This window comes from Lissotriton helveticus, chromosome 5_1, assembly GCF_964261635.1.
Source record: "Lissotriton helveticus chromosome 5_1, aLisHel1.1, whole genome shotgun sequence".
Taxonomy (NCBI): domain Eukaryota; kingdom Metazoa; phylum Chordata; class Amphibia; order Caudata; family Salamandridae; genus Lissotriton; species Lissotriton helveticus.
The window spans coordinates 1,020,873,749-1,020,896,374 of NC_136065.1; the positions used below are offsets into that span (position 1 = coordinate 1,020,873,749).

General features: G+C 47.0%; 1 protein-coding gene across 6 annotated transcripts in view; it reads right to left on the reverse strand.

Moving 5' to 3' along the window:
- CUTC (cutC copper transporter) overlaps window positions 1-22,626 on the reverse strand; it is a 290,281-nt gene that overhangs the window by 68,968 nt on the left and 198,687 nt on the right. For 3 of the 6 annotated variants that reach the window (XM_078643544.1, XM_078643545.1, XM_078643543.1), the window contains 3 exons: window positions 9,574-9,606; window positions 8,982-9,115; window positions 2,519-2,546 (listed from right to left, as the gene is read on the reverse strand). In XM_078643544.1, the coding sequence (XP_078499670.1) occupies window positions 2,519-2,546; window positions 8,982-9,115; window positions 9,574-9,606 (195 nt within the window). Of the gene's footprint in view, window positions 1-2,518; window positions 2,547-8,981; window positions 9,116-9,573; window positions 9,610-22,626 lie in introns of all 6 variants that reach the window. The other 3 variants (XM_078643539.1, XM_078643542.1, XM_078643540.1) reach the window with 1 other exon arrangement.

A 22,626-nucleotide genomic window follows, 5' to 3' on the forward strand; every position in this document is an offset into this window, starting at 1 on the left:
TGTAGGACGATGCACGACCTGAAGCAGCACACATTCAAGATGCTACCCTTAAGGAGGTACACCGGGTGTTTCTTTATAGCTAAAGGTTATGCCAACTAGGTACAGGTCTTGTAGAAACAAAAATCGTTTGAACTGAAGTAAACGTTTTGGAAAAAGAGATATTACATTAGGTATACATGTAAAATTTGGAAAACTTTAGGATATATTGCAGTACATGTTCTATAATGTTCATAATCAAGTCAAGTTGAAAATTACACTAATGCAGAGGTCTTAAATCTGTGGGGCACGACACCCAAGGGGGCCGTGGAGTCCTGGGGTGGGTGGCGTATTCCCCAGCTTCATTTGTCCCTGCAATCTAAAACCTTTGTTTTCCTTTTGTAAAAAGACAGCTGTCCTGGAACGATCATTATCAGCTGCTTGCCTGAATGAAATGCAAATGTGCCTATCAGCAAATCTGCAAGTGTAAAGAATGCTTTAATTGGTAAATCACTCTAAGTTTTGGATGACAAAGATTTGATTTTTTGAGTGGAAGTGTAAGCATTTAACAACTGGGAAGTGCTTGCTTTTAATTTTAGCTGCATTTACACAGCCCTTAGTACCCCTAAAGAGGTGTTGCAGGGTCAGTAATGTGTAAAAAAAAGTTGCATTAAATACGCTCTGGCATTACTAAAACCTACATTTTGGAAGCACCATTTCATCATAAAACTATTTGCACATTTTTCAGCATTCTATCTTACACTGTGTGTAATGCAAGTATAAAATAATGACTTACAAATACACAGTGCTTTCTGTCACAGGCTGTGACCTCTTAGCACTAAAAATACACATCACTATTCTCCACTGCACCAATCAAGATTTAATTCTGTGGCTCTCTGGTGACACACAGACCTCTGCAGTGCATTAACTAATAGAGGTTTCAGAATGTACCACAGTGCATTTCCCACTAAGTAACAACTTTCAAAATGTATTTTTCATTTATTCTGTCCATTATTTTATATGTAGATACCTGATGGTGAAAGATCTAAAAGAAAACTACAGAATGTTTTGGGGCTTAGTTATGAGAGGCTTGCATCGCCAGAGCATCACTTTCGTTGACGCTCCGGTGGCGCAAGCGTCTGAACCATACCTATGAGGTGGTGCAAAGTCACCCTGCATGGCTTTGCATGGCCTCATACATATGGAGTAAGACATAGCAGCGCAAAGCACTGCGTTGCCTTACTCTGTGTCAAGGAGGTGTTACATGGGCTTTGCGTGGGGTTCCCACGAAACATCTATAGATTTTGATGATGACCCATATTTACAAAATCAAATGCACCTGGGGCAGCTCCGTAAATGGATGCCTCCCCAGTGAAGGCGTAACGAGAAAATATGTGTTCATTACTCCTCGTTTTTCCTCTTTCCATGTGTGCTGCATTCTGCAGCTCACGTAGAAAGAGGAAAAAGCCTCTCGGGAAGGTTTTTATGAAAGAAGGTGCTCCTTCCTGTCCTAAAACAATCCTGCCTGTATTGGTGCTAGGCAACAATTTGTGTGCCAACGCAAGGGAAAAGGACAGGAATGGACCGTATTTCATATTACGGCGCATTCTTGCCCTTTCACAGTGGCATAGGGCAGCGCAAAAAAAAGACTTGCGGTGCTGCCCTACGCCAATTTTTCATAAATGAGGCCTTTGTTTTAGCTACATCTTTGACTACACCACCACACTCACTGACGTTTAGTTTGCTAAACTTTGTTTAATATTATTTCCACACCATAAAAACTATTTGCTGTGGGAATTGAGGGTGTTTATGGTCGTCGATAGTTGTTGATGATGAGGAGTACCAAGTTCTACCATTTTTTGTCAGAATTGGGTCCTTACGTCTAAAAAATTTGACAAGCGGGTCTCGGCATCAAAAAGTTTGAAGACCTCTGCACTAGCGGATAGAATGCAAAAACAAACACCTTGCAAAAATGTGGATATGTCATAAATACTGACACTGATGGCAGACCTAGAATATGAGGCATGTTTCACTAGCGAATGCTTTAATGGGCGCAGTATCAGCGAACAGTGCAGCCCCTTACCTTCAGATTCGCTAGTAAAGGCTATTAATTTTAAGATACGTGGACTGACAGACCTCCATCTCTGCAGTAGTGCAGCTAGTTATTTCCACCTCAACGTCCCCTTTGAGGGGACAAAGCACCTTGCAATGGTCTTTTAGGCTCAATTTCTTCCTTTAGTTTGCAGCCAAATGGAATTTGTCTCAGCATTTGACACCTACCCTCCTACTTCATAATCAAGTGGATCACAGCTATGAGACAAACTCAGTGAACTAAACCCTCAGCCACCACTCTATTAAAAGCAATGAAGCTGTAACACAATGAGATCATGGTATAACAATGCAGCATTTGTTCTTCAAAAGAAAAAAACGATGTTATGAGCTTTTGTAAAGTGATAATATGGGAAACTCATAAGTTGACAAAGCTGGAAGAACAAAAAGGTTTGTACAGTTAAATAAGTCTGAAAGAGTAAAGTAGTATTACCTGGCATCACAATGATTCTTCCTTTAGCCTAGAAAACAAAAGTAATTGTTTAACCAATGGCAGAGCATTTCTGGAACATAGGGCACATGCTTCCAAATATATTGTCCATTTTCTCTCACAAGAAGAGGTTGTTTAACAGGTCATTTGCAATGACCGCACAAACATGGACATTTCTGAACACTAGCAGCTAACATGCAAAGAGAGAAATCCTTAAGAAATGCATTCTCCAGGCAGAGCCCAATAAGATGCAAAGTTTAGGAAATTTAGGAATATCAATTGCTCTGCAAGATGAAGTAAGGGAAGGAAATACACCCCTTGCTGAGTTGTGGCTAGACCTACTGAACAATACTGGTCTCAGTCCTTTTGAGTATTTCCAGAAAAAAACAAGCATTGGCAAATTCATTATGTCTGGCATTGACTTAGTTGCTTATTTTGTCATGGTTATTGTATACAAGTCCAAGTTTAGCATTTGTATAGCGCACTAATTACCCAGAGGGTCTCAAGGCGCTTGGGGGGGGGGGGGGAGGGGGTAACTTTACTTATCGAATATCCAAGTTTTTAGTTGTTTTCTGAAGGAGAGGTGGTTCTGTGTAAGGCGGAGGTGGGTGGGGAGAGAATTCCAGGTTTCGGCCGCTAAGTAGGAGAAGGATCTTCCCCCCATGGTGGATCTATGGATGCGTGGAATTGCGGCGAGGGCTTGATTGGACGATCGTAGTTGGCGGGTGGGGGTGTAAAAGGACAGGCGCATGTTGAGGCATTCGGGTCCTAGGTCGTAGAGGGCTTTGTGTGCGTGTATTACTGGGGGAGATAGCGGGTCACTGCCAACATAAAAAAACAGAGTGCACCACTTTTCTAAGAATTAATTCACGTTACCTAATAAAGCAATCACGAAAGCTACATAAGTTGAGATTCGCTTCCTCTGCAAGCCTGCTATTTAGATAAACCATACAACGACCCTACAATTTCTCATTTAAACCTACTATCACAGGCTTGTCCATTTTTAAAAAGTGTTGCGATCCCTTGGAAATATGAAAGTATTCTGCTCTAAGTTTGCAAGCACTACTCTTATCTTTTAAGGAAAATATATTATTAAACATGGGCAGCGGCACTGCAAGCTTTCCTAACTTACTGAACACCTACAGTAGCGGCAACAGTCACGCAACCACCCGGGCACAGAAAGCGACTACAGCACCAGCTGCTGCCCCACCAACGTACCTTGCACAAAGAACAGGTACAAAAGACGCCTCCATGCAGATGACCTTTACACACAACCAGACACAGACACAAACATGACAGATACAATAGGTCCAGCAGAGACAGCTTCCAGACAAACTTCACTAACATCATCATTCTGTTAGAGGTTTTGTGTCACTCCAGACAGGAGCCCTACAGCTTCATCCCCCATGAAGCAACAATATGGCTGCACTTGAAGCATAGCTGAAGTGCAGAATGTCACTAAGCTGACTTTCAGCTAGTCCTGGTTTCTCAGCCGACAACATTTAGCAGATTAGGATTCAAGGCCGTACGCGGAAGTTAATTAGAAACCTTGTGGCAGTGTCTTGAGCATTTAAGGCGGCACCTAGCATGTTAATCTCAGTATTTTAGCCTTTGTGGCTATGGTGCTTAATTTGTGCGACTGTTTGCTGGTACTTGGCTACCAACTTTTTTTCTTTGCTCAGGAACTAATTTATGACAACATTCAGTCCACCACAATGTAGACCTGTCAATTGTGATGGTCTTCTGTCTCTGTGTTCAATCTGGAGTGGTGATGGCTGTGAGGCAGGGCGAAAAACAGAGGTCTAATTGCACTAACCCCACAAAATGTCTTGGTGGATCTTCCCCTGCCTCTCTGCAAGATAAAGGAGGTTTGCACATGCAGTAGGGTACTACGTGGTGAGCAGGCCATGTCCGAAGACTAGCCCACAGAAGCTTTTCATCCCATCAACAAGAGGAAAAATACAATCCCTCTGATAAACGATTAGTCTTACAAAGTGTACTCTTTAGAATAGGTACATCTAAATGTTTTTCCTAGATAAAACAAAGTAGTTCCTCATCTTTTCAGAATTAATATGGAATACATACATTTTATAGGTTACAGAAGAAGTATTGTCTTCTGTTTATGTAGATTTTTACATGTCATTTCACTAAATTCAAATCCCTACAATAGAAAACCATCTTTGAATACTTAATATATGTTGCAAACCCTTGCATTATAATCCTTTCCATTTCTCAACTGTAACAGGAAATAGATAGTTTCAGAACACTGGAATGTTGGGACCGCCCCTGAAAACATTTGTGAGGCTCAGGTCCACTAATGGATATCATTGGCCTTCTGTTTCAACAAATCCAATATTTATGTTTCTGTTTCTCCCTGTTTAATTGAGAACCTTCTACCCTCAGTGGGTGGAATGCATGACAGTCCTTATGCATTGGACTATACTGATTTTGATAGCCCTTCCCCACGTTCACTATCTTTAACATCTGGGATAGCCATCAGCAGCAGGCTACAGGGCTATATTATGTTATGGATACCGACTTTTGAGCTAACAGCTTCTTAGTTAAAACAAGTCTTACAAATTTTCTTGGCAGGATCATTGGTGAGGCAATGCAACACATTCTGCTTAGCAAGCAGCACCCGGGCCACTCGTCACAGCCTCAATGCACTCTGTGTTCAGCAGTAACTCCAAGTTTTGGTTTTAATGTTTGGGAGTGCAGACCACAGAAGAAGTGTTGACACTTTAATCGAAAATTGCAGGAATATTCAGAGGATATGAGGAAACGCACAGAGGCCGCTTCGAGTTACTGGAGACTCCTAAAAGTTGAAAGAAACGTGGCAGACTAGAGATGGACGGGTACTCTGTAAACAGTATAAAAAATCCATGTATACTGGTCTGGTCTTCAAAGACTACAGAAACATTGCTTGTACTCCAGGTACTACACAGCAAACTCTGAAAACATGGGTGATACCGAAAAATAAAAGTCTGGTTAGACTTTCATTTTTGCCTTCCATAGAGGGAGAAACAACATCACTGGTCGGTGGAGGGGGGTGTTAGATCACACTACGAACCCCCTAAGAAAATAACATTGTAGAAAATAAGAAATTAAGAACTTATATTTCCCTCTCCATTCACTGCTAGATGCAAGGTCATTCTGTAAGCAGTACCTAAAAATTCATAGTACGGTACCCTTTCCCCTCGCCCAAACTTAGCTATCTCTTAGGGTGATGCATTCTTGCACTCATCTTGAGACACCATTGCAACGTACTGGCTTTAAGACAGCAGTCTTTACCAAAATACACGAGAACACCTTTTGCATTTCTTTCAAAATCATCTACAGATAGGCTAAATTGCCTCAGGCGGCAGGAAATAAGGAGGATTGGAGTGTAGGAGACAGTACACTACTTGGCTGTCCTCCTAAAGTACTTAAATTAACTACTAGTTCCGGCGGAGGTTGTGCTCTTGTGCGGACAAACTTTACTGGTTTGGGGCAGGTACCTCATCCTGCTCACTGAATGGCAGGCATACGAATAACACACAGGCAAGAAAAGGGATTAGAAATATGCACAGGATTCCACATGCTATTAAAGATCTTCAAATGGTTGCCTCAGAACACCAGATGTACAGTCACACAAGCACTCATCACTAGCAAGCTGGACTACGACAGCGCTCTCTATGACGTAAAATCCAGACAGCTCATACACAGACTCCAACCCATACAGAACGGAGTCGCAAGACTTGTACTCAAACTCCCACGTGGCACGCACATCACACCGCAACTCAAGAAGCTTCACTGGCTCCCCATTTAGAAGCACAGCCAATTAAACATTTTCACACACAAATACAAAGCCCTACACAACACAGGACCAGCATACCTGAACAGCCGCATACACTTTCGCCAAGCCAAGAGGCACTTTTACTCAATAAAATGATGTTTCCAATGCTATGCCTCACTGTCCCTCGCACACACTCCCCGCATTCGCAAAAGCAAAACTGGAGGTCGCTTATTCTCCTACATCACACCCAAGACATGGAACTATCTCAGTGAACACATCAGAGCCTCCTCCTCACTCCTTGAGTTCCACAAGAAGCTGAAGACCAGGCTATTCGTCTAAGCACCTAGGGCAGTGGTTCCCAATCTGTGCGCCACGGCACCCCAGTGTGCCATCAAAACTAGCCAGGGGCGCCGCGAACGGGTGTGCATCAGTTTGGGAACCACTGCTCTAGCCAGTTTTATGGAATCAGTACTCATGCGCCAGTTGTTTAACATGAGCAGACTGCTAACCAACTTTCCTGCGGCACTATATTAGGTTGCTCTTGTTTATTTGGAACACCAACAGCATATTTTTCGTGCGGATTGCGACGCTTAGGGAGGTCGAAATGCAAACACATAAAAAACAATTTAAATATGGCCGCATATCCTGCATTTGCGCATTGGGTATGGAGCACTCTGAAGGGTTTTTTTCAAGCCTGTCAGTGGAAGACGAATTATAAATTGAAACCTGAGCTGAGTTTAATGTGCCACAAGAGCTTGCAATTCAATGGCAATGCTGTGTTTTCAAACTTCCCCATAAATAATTTTCTTAGCCGTGCTCACGCATTTAAGGCCTTGTACACTTATCTCACTGGATTGGTTTGTGACAATTGCCTTCAGGGTGCATAATATCTCGACTGCTGTGCTTTAGCAGGCGGCCACAGGTATTGTTGAAGCATGAATAAGAACAAAGTCAAAAAACGAATTATTCATCCGTGTCGCAAACCCAGACTGGGGCCATCAGCAGCAGCGAGCACAAGGTGAGCACCTCCACTCCGGGATGGCTACACTGAGGGGTGGGTGGAGAGAGGATCAGCAGGTGCAGGGTGCACTCCTCCACCTCGAGGCACGGAGCTTGCACAGTAAGGGGCCAGGTGTAGAGGGGGGGCAGAGGCCCTTGATATTAATTTTCACTCTGAGGCACAGAACTGGCAAAATGAGAGGTGGCAACTTCTGCTCCAAGGTGCGATGCTGGCAGACTGAGGGGGTTAGTGGAGATGGACATTTGGACACCAGTTGTGCACTTCCATCCTGCACAGGCACCAGTTTGCACTTCCATCCTGCGCACAATGCTGACACACTAAGAGGGTTGGGGAGAGACCGGCAGTGGGTCCAAACTGTGCACCTTCACCCAGGGTCACGGTGCTGGCAAAGAGACACAGGAGGAACGAGGGGCGGAAGGCCCAAGGTGTGCACCTACACTTCCAGCACAGAGCTAGTACACAGAGGAATCATGAGGGGAGAGGCCCGAGGCAAGCCACCTCCTGCTGTGGCATTGAGTGAGTGCTATTAACACTGTGAGGGGGATAGAGTGTACATGGGGCAGCAATTCCAAGGTGATCATCTCCTTTTCTAGACAAACTAATGGAGATTGAGAAAAGAAAATGCAGCAGGCACAAGGTAAATCCCTCTGAACTGGGATGTAGAATGAGGGTTGCTGGCATACTGAGTGAACTTTAGTGGAGACGCGAGAGCCAGCCCAGGATGACCACTGCCTCATGTGTGTACAAGTGTGCACCCTGCAGACATACAGTGAGGAGGCCAAAGGTAAATATGTTGTCAAAGAAACTGTAGAAGCACCACTGGCGCACAGTGTCCAGTAAAGGCTAAAGGGAAGGGCCAAGCACCTGCATCCATGAATGTGCTAACTGCTGGCACTGTGGAGGTTGCATGCAAGAGGGAGACCGTATGATTATAATGGCTTCATTAGCTTCATCCCAATTATTTTCAGGGAGAGAAATGGAAGTACTTCTGAGGCTGGGTTTACATCTCTCCACCCGCCCCAAAAAATTAGCATAATGGGGAGCCGCGGCCAATGGCAAGTAGGTCAAGGGAGCCGCCGGTCAAAAAAGTTTGGGAACCACTGACCTAGGGGACCACACACCTACCCAAGCACCTGGATATCCTCTCAGGTGATTAGTGTGCTATGCAAATCAATATAATATAACATGGACCCTTGAGTCACACGATGAGGACAGTTCTCATCTTCACTAACATACTGAGTCTCACTGGGCACTATGTACCATTTATAAAGAGGAGAAGGCGTGCGACTCTTAATGTATGCGGCACACATTCCTGCTTACAATATGGAAAGGCCAAGACTAATGGCTTCACCAGGGCATTAGTGTGTATGCTTGCTATCTGTAGGTTTCTCCTGCCTGATGGGCGGCAGGGATTCAACTAATTGCTCACTTACTTGACCTCGTTGTAACCAATGGGCGCGTGTAACTGAATGTCTATATGCTGTAATATATTAATCTTCCACTCTAGTACCACAACTGTAAGACTAAGCGGCGTGACTAATATGTTGCACGGGCCTGCTTTGCGCCTCATTCTGTCATAATGAAAGTAATCGCTTCAGGGAATGCCTGTTTCACTTGAACTGTGGAATGAATGTATGTAGATGGTATGAAGTATGAGGCGGTGGGTTCACCTGCTCAACAAGGCGTTTAATTACTGGAAGGCCTTCCAGCGCAGAACTGTCACAACCGCTTGTTAGGACACGCTCAAACCCCAAGGATATCAGGGTCTCCAACGCTACCATGGGGTCATGGACCATGTCAAAGGCTGCAAAAGAAAATATACATTTCAGAGGGTAATCAAGGGAAAAGTAAACAAGCAAACAGGCTCATAATTGAGCGAATTATAAATAAATACAATGAAGAGGTAGGCCCATCCCACTGCTGCAGAATCTCATGTTCGTGCTCAGCTGTCACTCATACCGCTATATTTTTTACTAAAAGCTGACATGCTCAACCAAAAAACACAATTCCTCTTAGAACTTACACGAAAATACGAACATTCAAGGTGAAATTATTTTCTCTTGACCTTCCAAGGTGTAAAACTGAAAGTGCTATAATACAATCAGTGTCATCTTTCATGGACTCTAGTAATCACCCAAGGGCTGACTGGAATAGCTGAACACAGTAAATCACCTCCCCAAAAAATCCCTCTATCATTAACATTTGAATGTAGGAAGATATCGACACTGAACAACTGGGCTTTTATCAAATTATGAAACTCACCTCGATGGAAAGTGACAGGCAGAGGGCGGGATGCTGCTGGAAATGATGAAACAAAGAGGAAAATCAGCTTTTAATGGCAGTTTTAAGTCAGAGCAACCCTTGTTGAATGGCTAATCAAACTCTAGCTAAAATAACATACATTTTGTGGATTACTAACGATATAAATCAGTTCCTCAGACAGGTTAACTTTTTTTTTATTTTAAAACAATCTTTATTTTTTTCAACTATAAAGTAAAAGACAACATAAACAGCTTACAGGACCGTGGCATATCACATCTTGTGTAGCTGAGGCGAAAAGAAATGTGCTTAGTGCACACGTCAGTAACCTTTAGAAATTCGGCACCTCAGACAGGTTAACTCTACGTAGCATTGCAGGTGAGGGCGCTGGGAGCCTCTAAATTCTTACAACCCAAAATGACACCTCAATAACACATGCATATTTGGATTGGTGGGTAACTGTGCTAAGCCTCAATTTCATGAGGCAATGTGTCCTGAGACAAGGCACCACAATGCATAACAAAAATACAGCCAATTTAGTAAGGGCAGACACAATAAGTGAGTTCTAAGGTGGGATGTAAAGAGATTTATTCCAAAAATCCAAAAGGTACGATACAGAATTTGCAGAGAGACCATGCATGAGTCATTGCCATGAAAGTAAGGAGTAATAAGGCATAAAGGATAGTAAGCAAATTCAAAAAATGGTTATTAGTCTCAATGAGCAGCAAAATCAGTAAGAAATCAGACAACATCCCTAGAAGCCTCAGAAAGGCTCAGGACAGTTCTCTAGTTTGCCCACAATATAGAGGGTTTATACAGGAAATCTTCTCATTGAATATATTTAAAACTGCAGATTCATCATGGTGGGAGCAAAATAATTACAATATCAGAAAACCAGGGCATGGTTTTATTAAACGTCATATTGCCTTACCAACTAAGCATTATCCCACTACATGAATATTGATCCAGTCCAGATATACTAATGTCATCCAGAGATGACAAGACAAACTAGTTACAAAACAACAGTGAACTACTGTGAACACATTCAATGCAGAGAGCTAGCAGGAGAGACCCTGGGCGGTTTCAAACATTACTGAGCTCGTGTTGGAATGTTTTCCTCTAGAACAGCAAGAAAAAACAAACACAGCTCTGCTTGACTGTGTGCTGCAGAAATAATCGACAGTGGCTACGCGGGGGGGGGGGTCGGACATCCATTTGGAACAAGATACCTTCTCCACCCCACTGAAGTCTAGTTAGCATAAGCCACAAACAAGGCACTTTAACATATAATACATTTGTTTCAAAATCAATGACATCAAATAAGTGTACACATATAAAATCAAGCATAAATCCACATTTTATACAGTTAATATTGCACACTTTTTATAAATGCATAAACACCCCAACACAGGCGCGAAGGCAATCAGCTCTACATTAAGTACTGAGTGAAGGAAGATTCACATAAGGGATAAAGTACTCCCTGGAGTACATTATAAGTGTATTACAAGTAACTCTGGAGTGTTGTAAACATATAGAGAAACAAAGCAAAAGTCATGTGCCTTTTTAAAGTCCTAGAACTCCGAAGTGGTCTATAATATCTTTATAATGTACGGGAGTGGGTATTTTACTACTTAATATACATACCATAACCCTTACCACAAACCAATTAAATCCTTGGTGTGGTGCTTTTCATATGAAAGAGTTAGGATGCTTGTAAACATGAATAATAAAAGTAGAATCTCCAGGGGAAATTAAACACACTAAAAAGCAGTTAGATATTTGTTGCAAAAAGATACCAGAATCAGTTTACAAGTCAGATTTTTTAAAAATGCTGTAGCTCAGAATATGTGAAACATGCAGAGAGATTTTCTTTTCAATAATTACCTAAAGGGTAGTACAAATAAACATGTTGTCATAAATAGCTTTCTGCTTATTTGTATTTGTATTTGTATATTAGATTTATAGAGCGCCTTATCACCCAGGGGTCTCTAAGCGCTTAGCTGAGGGTGGACACAGTACTGTTAGGAGGGCCAGTTAGACAGTGCCCCATGCCTCCTGAAACAGCACCGTTTTCAGTTTTTTCCTGAAGGGTAGTAAACTTGTTTCTTTGCGCAGGCTCTCTGGCAGATTATTCCATGCACTGGGAATTGCATAGGAGAAAGTACGCCCTCCTAGGTTTGGGTGCGCTGCCTAGGGCCGGGGACCACCAGGAGTCGTCCCAGGCAGAGGGGGATGATCCCAGGATGAGGACTTCCGTCTTGTCTGAGTTCAGTTTTAGGCGGCTGTTCTTCATCCACTCGGCTACTTCTTTCATCCCTTCGTGTAGGTTGGTTCTGGCGGTGGTTGGGTCCTTGGTGAGGGAGAGGATCAGCTGGGTGTCGTCAGCGTAGGAGATATGTTGAGGTTGTGTTGGCGTGCGATGGATGCGAGGGGGCTCATGTAGACGTTGAAGAGGGTGGGGCTGAGAGATGAACCTTGTGGTACGCCGCAGATGACTTCGGTGGCCTCTGATCTGAACGGGGGAAGGCGGACTCTCTGGGTTCTTCCGGCGAGGAACGAGATGATCCAGTCCAGTGCCTTATCTTGTATCCTGATGTTGCTGAGGTGTTGAATTAAGGTTTGGTGACAGAACGTGTCGAACGCTGCGGAGAGGTCCAGGAAGATGAGGGCCACTGTTTCCCCATTGTCGAGTAGGGTTCGGATGTAATCTGTGGCTGCGATGAGGGCGGTCTCGGTGCTGTGGTTGGCTCGGAGACTGGACTGTGAGTGGTCGAGGGAACCGTTGGACTCGAGGAAGGCGGCGAGCTGACTGTTGACGGTTTTCTCTAGGACTTTGGCGGGGAAAGGGAGGAGCGAGATGGGGCGGTAGTTCTTAAGTTCGGTGGGGTCTGCTGAAGGTTTCTTCAGGAGGGCGCTGTGCTCGGCATGCTTCCAGCTTTCCGAGAAGGTGGCGGTGTTGATGGAGCAGTTGATGATGTCCCGGAGTTGAGGGGCGATGACAGAGTCGGCCTTGTTGAAGATGTGGAGGGGGCATGGGTCGGTTGGCGATCCGGAGTGGATGGTGTTCATTGTGCGGATGGTGTCTTCGGTGCTGATCGGGATCCAGGCGCGGAGGGTGGTGGTGGAGGGGTTCGATTCTGTGGGTGGGGGAGTGGTCTGGTCGCCGAAGCTGTTGTGTATGTCTGCGATCTTGCTGTGGAAAAACGAGGCGAGAGAGTCGCAGAGGTCTTGTGAGGGAATGATGTCGTTGTTGCCGGCGCTGGGGTTGGTGAGCTCTTTGACGATGCTGAAGAGTTCCTTGCTGTTGTGGGCATTATTGTCTAGAAGCTCCCTGAATGATGACTTCTTGGTGGTGCCGATCAGCTGGTGGTGTTTGCGGGTGGCGTGTTTGAGGGCGGTCATGTTGTCTGTGGTTGGGTTTCTTCGCCAGGCTTTCTCGAGGGCGCGGCAGTTCTTCTTGGAGTTCTTGAGGTCGTCGTTGAACCAGGAGGCTTTTTTGCTTCCGGGTTTGTTGGGACAGTTTTTCAGGGGTGCTAGGTCGTCAGCGCAGTTGGTGATCCACTGTGCGAGGTTGTTGGCTGCTTGATTGGGGTCCGTTGATCTGGCAGGAGGATTCTGGTTTAGTGATGTGGTGAGCTGGGCGGTGGTAATTTTGCTCCAGCTTCTGCGAGGGACCTGTTGTGGGTCGTGGTGGGTCGTGGTCTTTCTGAAGCTGAAGTGGACGCAGCTGTGGTCTGTCCAGTGGAGTCCCGTGGAGTGGTTAAAGGAGATGTGCTTGCTGGAGGAGAAGATTGGGTCGAGCGTGTGTCCGGCGTAGTGGGTGGGGGTGTTCACCAGTTGTTGGAGTCCGAGATTGTCGAGGTTGTCCAGCAGGGTGGTGGTGTTCCTGTCGTTGTTATTCTCCAGGTGGAAGTTGAGGTCCCCTAGGAGAATATAGTCATTGGAGGGGAGGGCGTGTGGGCTGACAAAGTCAGCGATGTCTTCGCTGAATTGTGTACGGGGTCCTGGGGGTCTGTAAATGAGGGTGCCTCTGAGTGTGGTCTTGGGGTCGGTGTGTATCTGGAAGTGTAGGTGTTCGGCGGCTGTGAGGGTGTCGTCGGAGCTGGATGTGATGCGGATGGTGTTCTTGTGGACGATGGCGATGCCTCCTCCTGTTTGATTGATGCGGTTCCTTCGGATGATCTTGTAACCGTCAGGGATGGCTATGGCGATGTCGGGTGCTGATGAGGCGTTCATCCAGGTTTCAGTGAGAAAGGCGACGTCCGGAGTTGTGGAGTCGAGTAGGTTCCATAGTTCAATGGCGTGTCTGTGGACCGAGCGGGTGTTGAGCAGGATGCACTTCAGGTGGTTGATGTTGGAGCTCCGCTTGGCGTGAGCGGATGCAGTGTAGGTCTCGATGCAGCAGAACTTGCAGGATTGGCAGGTGAAGGGTCCATGGGTGCGTCCTGGGTTGGCTCGGTAGCAGTCGGGGAGTCGGCCGGTGTTGAGTGCAGTGAGGGTGGTGGCGTCGTACGTTTGGAGGGTGGGATGGCCTCAGCCGCGTCCAGGGGGTCTGGCGCTGGGCGCGGTCCAGGCGCGGACGGGCACAGACGGGCTTACATTTGGCGCGCCCGCTGCGCGTGAACGCTGCGCGTATGCAACTCTGCCATAAGTGGAGAGTTGAGGGGGCGGAGCGAGGGAGGAGCAGCTGGGAGGCGGGAGCGGGGTGGCGAGTGGGGAGGGGATCGGTCGGGAGATGCTGAAGGGAGCGGGGGTGGGGCCGCGGGGGAGCAGCGGCAGGGAGAGGGGAGGAGAGACGGGCTAAGGGCACAACTATGCAATAATAATGGCACAGGCGAGATCGGGGGCACAACCAAGGAGGTCGCTGGCACAAATACCAAAACAATGCAATAATAATGGCACAGAATGCAGGAGATACAGTGCGAATACGATATCAGGCACACCAAGGCAATATGGATACGATACCAGGCACAATGGCACAGAATGCAGGAGATACAGTGCGAATACGATATCAGGCATACCAAGGCAATATGGATACGATACCAGGCACAATGGCACAGAATGCAGGAGATACAGTGCGAATACGATATCAGGCACACCAAGGAGGGCCGCGCGGCGGGGGGAGCGACCGGTTCTGACCAGGTCAGGACGGTCACAGCTCCTCGCCTCGCGGGTATAGCCTTATGTTGTCAGTGGGAGGGAGGAGCAGCTGGGAGGCGGTAGCGGGGTGGCCAGTGGGGAGGGGATCGGTCCGGAGATGCTGGAGGGAGGGGGGGTGGGGCCGCGGGGGAGCAGCGGCAGGGAACGGGGAGGAGAGACGGGCTAAGGGCACAACAATGCAATAATAATGGCACAGGCGAGATCGGGGGCACAACCAAGCAGGTCGCTGGAACAAATAACAAAACAATGCAATAATAATGGCTCAGAATGCAGGAGATACAGTGCGAATAGGATATCAGGCACACCAAGGCAATATGGATAGGATACCAGGCACAATGGCACAGAATGCAGGAGATACAGTGCGAATACGATATCAGGCACACCAAGGCACACCAAGGCACACCAAGGAGGGCCGCGCGGAGGGTGGAGCGACCGGTTCTAACCAGGTCAGGACGGTCACCTTGGAGTGCTAGAGAAGTCTATGGAATAAAGGCGGTTCTCAATATGTAGATTTGGCTGCATCTGGAATGAAAGAATGAAATGAACCCCAACGAGTAGAACTGTTAGTCTACATAAAAAAGTACCTCATTAAAAAGGCAGTTACTTTCAAAGTTGAGAATTTCTGCTGTAGGGTTTCCTCTTCCAAACGCTATTTCTGCCTGGACATGTTCTTACAAATTACTTCAACTAACTTAATTTTCTAGTCATTTTTCTTTTTTAACTTTTAGTCAGATGATATCTTCTTGATCAGATTCAGCTTTCTCGCACCCAGACTCGTGCCTTCTGAACTTACTTTTGTTCACATGTTGCTCTGCTATACTTTTGGCACAAGTCTATCTCAGAAGAAAGATGTGCGTGTTTTGTTCTGCCGGCTCAAGCACTGACCTTATCCGACAGAAGCAAACACACACCTTATGCCGGTTGTTACCATCACAATTGCCTCTTTTTACTACACAGTGGCTGTAGCGGACCCACTCACAAAATGTAGGTAAGTTTTCGGTTCTGCATCAGTTGGAATGCTAGTAATTAGTGGTAATTTCAAGAAACCTAATTTCCTTTAGGCTTTAAGGCAAATATCGGCTCCACGGCCAAACCCTCATATTCGGTAACCCTCTTCAAGAGGCTGGACATGTTACATGTGAATCTGTGAAACACACACAGCTGCAGGTGTGAAATGCAGTGTGTTCTTCTGCCATAAAAATCTTGCAGACAGGCATGATTTCAGCGAGTAGGAAGCAGTACGAATACGTGGCGGAACAACAACACAAGTCTGTCATAGATTTCTTGTTGCTAAGTGAAATCAATGTGGATGCATCTCGGGCATATGAACATAGCCCCATAGATCAGGGTACTGTGTAGGGTGGTCCTAAGCTTTAAAAAAATTCGAAAGGGGCTTTACTGTGTCCTGTCGACATTCTGCCTCAAATCTGAGTAGTTTGTAGTGTGTTCACTTGAGCTGTTCTAGTTGACTGCCGTATTCCATTGGGGGGTGATCATACTAGATTGCATGTAGGGAAGGTTTGTCTCATTACTTAGTTCATATACTCAAAGTAGCCTCACAACCTTATGCATTACACTAATAAAGGTTTAAAGACACTTGAAGTGTATATGAGGATAATGGTAGAACCCCTCTTCTAACATAAGGATTACCCGTGCTGCCAAATTTAGTGACTTAGTCACAATTAACTTGGGATGGCTCAGCTTATATGAACAAACTGAAACTGACAAAATAACTAGAGTGAGAAGGAGCAAGATCATGTGCAGCAGTATTGCTCCATTGATATGTTGCAATTTGTTAGCGATCATTCGTTTTGTGACAATGTTTCGCTTTGAGACTTAGTAGCCAAATATCGAGGGTTTCTAATAGTTGTATCTGCTACTATAGATTTTAGGGACCTCAGCCCTATATTAGCTAACCCGAAAGTCAGTAATATTTTTATTGACCTTCGGAGTAGCTTCGAATTTTATAATCATGAACAAAGGATAATTTAGACTTCTCGCCTGAATACTGGAGTGCACTGCATTTGACATTTAACAGTGTATGTTTAATTGTTTTTCAACCGAAATAAACAGGAATTTAATTTTATTCCTAGTTGTCACAGCCCTTCAGACGGAGAACTATTGTCTGCCTGAATCTTACATAGGGTGCCAGATCAACACCTTGGACACTTTCGAAGAAATTATTTGAGAAGATGTGAAATATTTTTGATGACTGCTAACAGGTACATTGTTTTTGGAGTAAAGAGAAATTGGTGCTCACTCTTTTACATGGCGTGCTGCCTTTTTCGTACAAATATATTTATTGTGGCCTTTCAGCTAGACTTGTGGCCTGGCAGAGAACGCAGACCGGAATCTGCTTGTCTACAATTGTTTGCATCCTGAGTAACTGCACCTTTTACTTTCCCTTGGCTTACATATTACATACGTTTTTGCCAGAGCCGGGGGAAAAAAGCTAATTGGCACTTTAAAAGAGGCTTTCTTTTAGGCAAGTAAGCTCTGTGTTGACTTTAACTAGAGACGTCAGGGTGTCTGTACCATGTGTAGATTATTACCTGTCCTGTGGGACCTCCATTAAGGGACTACAAACTCATGTGGGAAGCACCCATCATTACTGGGCATCACTCCCACCACCTCAGTTGTAATAGTCCTTGTCATGGATACCACAAGAGATGTGAAGCTCTGCCTAAGCAGTTACAGTGGAGTTACTTGGTGGGCTTGATAAGAACCAATGAGACTGGAGGAACCTGAAGCTAAATCACTTTCACGTTCATAGTCTTTTACGGAGCAGTATTGAATTTTTTAAAGAGTTAGTGGGCATGGCACTGACCCAAACATCAGAGATAAGAGATTCGCCCTATATGAATCTTGATCACTTTGCGTGTACACAGCACCCAAATCAACTGAGCTGCTCTTGCTTTTAGGCAAATTCAACTTATCTTGTTAATGGTCCCTTCTGCCACCAATATTTGGTGCTCTGATTCTACTGTACTTCTCATGAGAACAGTATTTTTGTTTGAATTCTCAAAACCACAAACTTGATCCCGCACTTAGGCTACAATTGGTCTTGGTTGAAGGACATCTTGGTTGAGGACACAGAAAACACCTCCAATCTCTGCACTTGCATATCTATGGGGTTGAACTCATCATCTTGATTTAGAGTTCACAACTGATAAACTCTCTGGAACAGCTTCATTTCAGATGGGCAACACTTCTGCAAGTTCAGCATCCAGCATTTACTTTACCATACATCACACACACATCTCTTTGCAGGACATGTACCACTTACATGATATGCCCTCATAGCTTACACATCTTTCAACAATAACACTTTTCTCTCTCATAGGCATGCATCAGTGGCAAAACACGCTGCTGCCTAAAAGTACTCCATCTCACTCACTTAAAGGATATGTGAGGAATTATTGTGATGGCAATTCGGGCTATCACAAAAAGCACTTGAATAGTATAGCTGAAGAACAGCCTTGAAAGTTTAAGTCAAAGATTTCACCATCCGTATTCTGCAGCTGATGTGCCTCTGAGATGTCAAATATGTGTGAAAGGAATCAATCAGTTCATCATCCCTTTACCTCACTTAGTGAATGTTAAATCCTTCAAAGTCTAATTGATCTCGGGGGTTAAAAGGAAGAAAATACTTACCAGTAACAATTGATTTGCACCTCGGATAAAAAAGCTCTTTCAAGGTGACTTTTGAAATCTCTCTTGAAACCCACCATGCACTAGGACAAAAGCTTCACATTAGAATGTGTGTTTGCTCTGCAAGTAGGTGTAAGAGTGAAGGAGTATGATGTCTGTGAAATGGATTAAAAACAATATTTGGGGGGCGTGGCCAGGCGCCAACGAAGATGGCTGCCTAGTTGCTTAACTCCGCCGAGTCTAACTTTGTCCCCGGCACCATCCGCACATTATCCGATCCGAGGCACTTCTGCCTGAGTGCCCCAGAACCCTGAGGAGGAGCACTGCCGATTGCGATGTCACACAATCTCCTACGTGTCACAGAACGGTTTTCCGGCCACCCAACACCTGCGGCCGCGACAGACTGCGGGAGACGGAGCCCTGCGGTCGTAGGACTCATCACGTGAGGCCCTGGCTCGAGGCCTGGCCGGGACGGCAGAGGCGAGAAAAACAAACGAAAATAGGGCCATCTGGCGTAGTACCGTCTCCAGTGAGTGAAAGAGACAGCCTTGCCGCCCATACCGTCTACCATCGGAGGAGTGAGATCAGCCTCCCCCCGGGGCACCGAGGCTCGAGACAACCGACTGCGGCGCCAGTTTGAGACCGCGACCCTACGGCTCCACTGCAATGGGCCCAGTGCTGCCGACACTAATTGCTGCCTGCCCCGGAGGCCTTTGCGGGACTGGATAATCAGCGGGGCCGCTTTTTGGGGGCCGCGGTGCCGGCTAGCGGGCGGATAGCGTGCTCAATGTTTGAGGCGGACAGTGCCTCTGGCAGCGACCCGAGGGAGCGCGGCTGGTGATCGGTGCACCAACTAAAGGGGACCCCGGACCATACAGCAGCTATTGCGGCACGGTGAGGCAGTGCTGAAAGATCCCGAAAGTACGCCTGGGCTGGGACAGGGGCCCAAAATAGCTGCACTCGCCTTGATTTACCGCTGGCCGGTGTGACTTGGGTGCCGGTGGCGGAACAATACATAGTCCTTTTTTGACACGTCCACAATATCCTAGGCCCTGCACCAGGGACTCACTGTCTACGAGGGACGGCAACGCATGCTATCACCCGGAATTCTTAGCTCGTGTGGGGCCGGACGACATACTTGATGTATGCGGTCAGCCCAGACGGGGCAAACGGCGCCACTGAGATACAGGACTAATTTGCCAGCGTGTGTGGGAGCCCACACACAGACTTCAACCTGCCACAGAGCGCAACCCTACGTCTAGCTGGAAACGTAATCCGTAACCCTGCAACATGAGGTCGAAAGGAGGTACTAATACTCAAACTAATGAGCTTGACAAGTATGCGGTGTCACTGGGACAGGTACAGGCGGGTACCGCTGTAGACGACCAAGCAGCCCAGAAGGAGCCATCGCTAACATCGATAATGGCAGCGATTCAGGTGATGGGAGCCAATCTTGAAACCAAAATGGACAAAATCTCAATTGAAATGAACTTGCTCCGTACGGACCTGGGCAAAACCACAGAAAGGTCTAAAGCCAACGAATCGGAAATCACTACACTCCAGGCTGCCTCAAAAAAGTTAGAAGGCCGCATAAGCGATCTGGTGCATCAACACCGCCAGATGGCCCTCAGGCTCGAAGATCAGGAAGGGAGGGCCCGACGAAGCAATATACGAGTGGTGGGAGTGCCGGAAGGAACGGAAGGGCCTAGCGTGGAACTGTTCCTTGAAGACCTCATTCTAACCCACCTCCAGCCAAAGCGCCTGTCTAAGATTTTTACGGTCGAGCGAGCTCATCGCGCTCCGATCCCGGGGCCAAAACCCGGAGCACCGCCCAGGACCATCATTGCGAAAATCCTGAACTATAGAGACCGGGATGCGATCCGGTTCTTCCCCGACTTCACGCTTCACGTCCAACAGGAGCGGCGGTCATTTGCTGGAGTAAAGGCAGCCCTTCGTGAGAGGGGCATCAAGTACATGATGTTCTTTCCAGCAAAATTGAAAGTTATTGCGGGAGGCAAATCCCTGTTCTTCACGACACCCGCGGAAGTCCAGAACTGGCTTGTCAGAGAGGGCCCACCAGAGCACCAGCGACAAGACCATGGTTCTTGGAGGGAGAATGGCAACGCATCGCCAAGCTCTGCGGCAGACAGACTGGAGGTGGACGAACAGAGCCAGCGCTCATGGCGCTCCAGATCGGCCATCCCCCGGTGGGGGTCACCTCGGGACAATACAGCACGGTGACGGCAGCGGGCACGAGTCCGGGACCCTGCTGAACTGTAATGTATACTTAATGCTGGGGTTGACAAATGCGACTCCCGATAGGAGCCACTGTTGTATCTATTGTCTGTTTAGATGAAAGTTTAAAAGTGCCTTGACTGCTCCGCTTCAGGGACATCCGATCCAGGGGGGCAAAGTTGGCGTGGTGGCTGGAGTTGGAGCCGGCACCCGCTTCCCCGACAAGAGTTCTTTTGGCGGGAGGGGGCGGTTTTTACCCACTCCCGGGGGGTTCGGGCGAAAGGCGCTCTGCTTATTGGGGTGGTGGGTAGTTTTAAACCCACGGAGCAGGGAGCAGGGAGCAGGGAGGGTGGGGAACGGTTGGGAGAGGGGGAAGAGTCCCGTTGGACTGGGGTTAGATATAGGGGATCAGACGCATCTAAGGGGGGACAGGAGGGAGGGGGAGCTGGGGTGGCTGGGAGTGGAGGGAAACAATGGGAAACAACTGGAAGAGTTTACATTGAAATGTGTTACAATCTCTCTTTGCACTGGTTTGGGAATGCGGGGAGGGGGGCGGGAAGAGGGGGGACGGGAGGTTTCCACGGTCACACCATGATACATTGAACAGAGTCGAGGGATGCACCAGAATACACGGGCATGTCTTCTCACACAGTAAAGGATATGGCTAGGAGATAGGATAAGAGCCTTAAGGTCCTTAGCTGGAATGTTAACGGGCTGGGTGATAGGCTCAAAATGACCATTGTCTTACAGTTTGTTAAACGCCACCTCCCCGATGCAGTACTACTGCAAGAAACTCACTTGATGGGTAACACGTGCCAGGCCCTCAATAGATGGGGATATACTTTGGCAGTTCACTCCGGCTTCACTTCTGGCTCCAGAGGCGTGGGAATCCTGCTACGCCGTTCCCCGCCCCTCCTTATAGACCACGCAGTGACAGACCCACAGGGCCGCTTTGCAGCGTTGTCGGGGAGGTGGGAGGGTCGCAGGTTAAATCTGCTTTCCACCTATAACCAACCTGGTCTCCAAACCCAATCCTACCTAGAACTGGGCAAATTCCTACTCTCCCTCCGGTCAGCTGATCGTCGGGGGGGACTTCAACGCAGTGGTCTCAGGGACCTTAGACAGACACCCACCCAGAGACACACCCCAAGGGCAAAAATGGCTGGCTGACTTCCTAGAGGCCTTTGGGTTGACGGACATATGGCGACTGACGCACCCCACTGACAAACAATACACGTTCTTCTCCGGCCCACATCACTCTTTCTCCCGCCTGGACTATATCCTTGCTCCACTACATCACGATACAGTCATACGAAACGTCACACACCTAGCTCGGGGTATCTCCGACCACTCACCAGTTTGGGCACATATCACGGTCGGGACTAGACGAGAGGGCTGCATAACGGCCATAAATGCCTGGTATCTCCGAAATGAAGAGCTCAGGAAAACGCTGATTCTCTCTATAAACCGATACTTCGAAAACAATGTTGGGTCGGTGAGCTCCTCTGTAACACTGTGGGAGGCTTTTAAAACTGTGCTTAGAGGAGAGGCCCTGTCGGCTATCGCCGGCCGCCGCAAAGACAGGGAGGCGCAGATTACTTCTGTCGAAACAGACCTGAGGGCGCTGGAAGAGGCTGCACGCTCTGACCGGGGACCAGAGACGCAACATCGGCTGCACCTTAAAACTGCAGAGTATAGGGAGCTGGTGATGGAGGCGGCTAAGACCGTTGCTAGAGATAGGACAGGCAGGATATATGATCAAAGCGATAAAGCTGGCAAGATCATCGCACGGCTTGATAAAAAAACAACAGGTGAATAAAGTTGTACCCGAAATACAGACAGCTTCGGGGGCTGTGGTAACGGAACCCTGTGAGATTGCCGCGGAATTTGCGCGGCACTTCCAGCAGGTTTATAGTAGGGGGTCAGACCGCCCGGAAGAAGACTCTGTAGCCTTATTGGCAGACATCCGGATGCCATGCCTCTCAGAAGTTGATCGGGACGCCCTGGAGG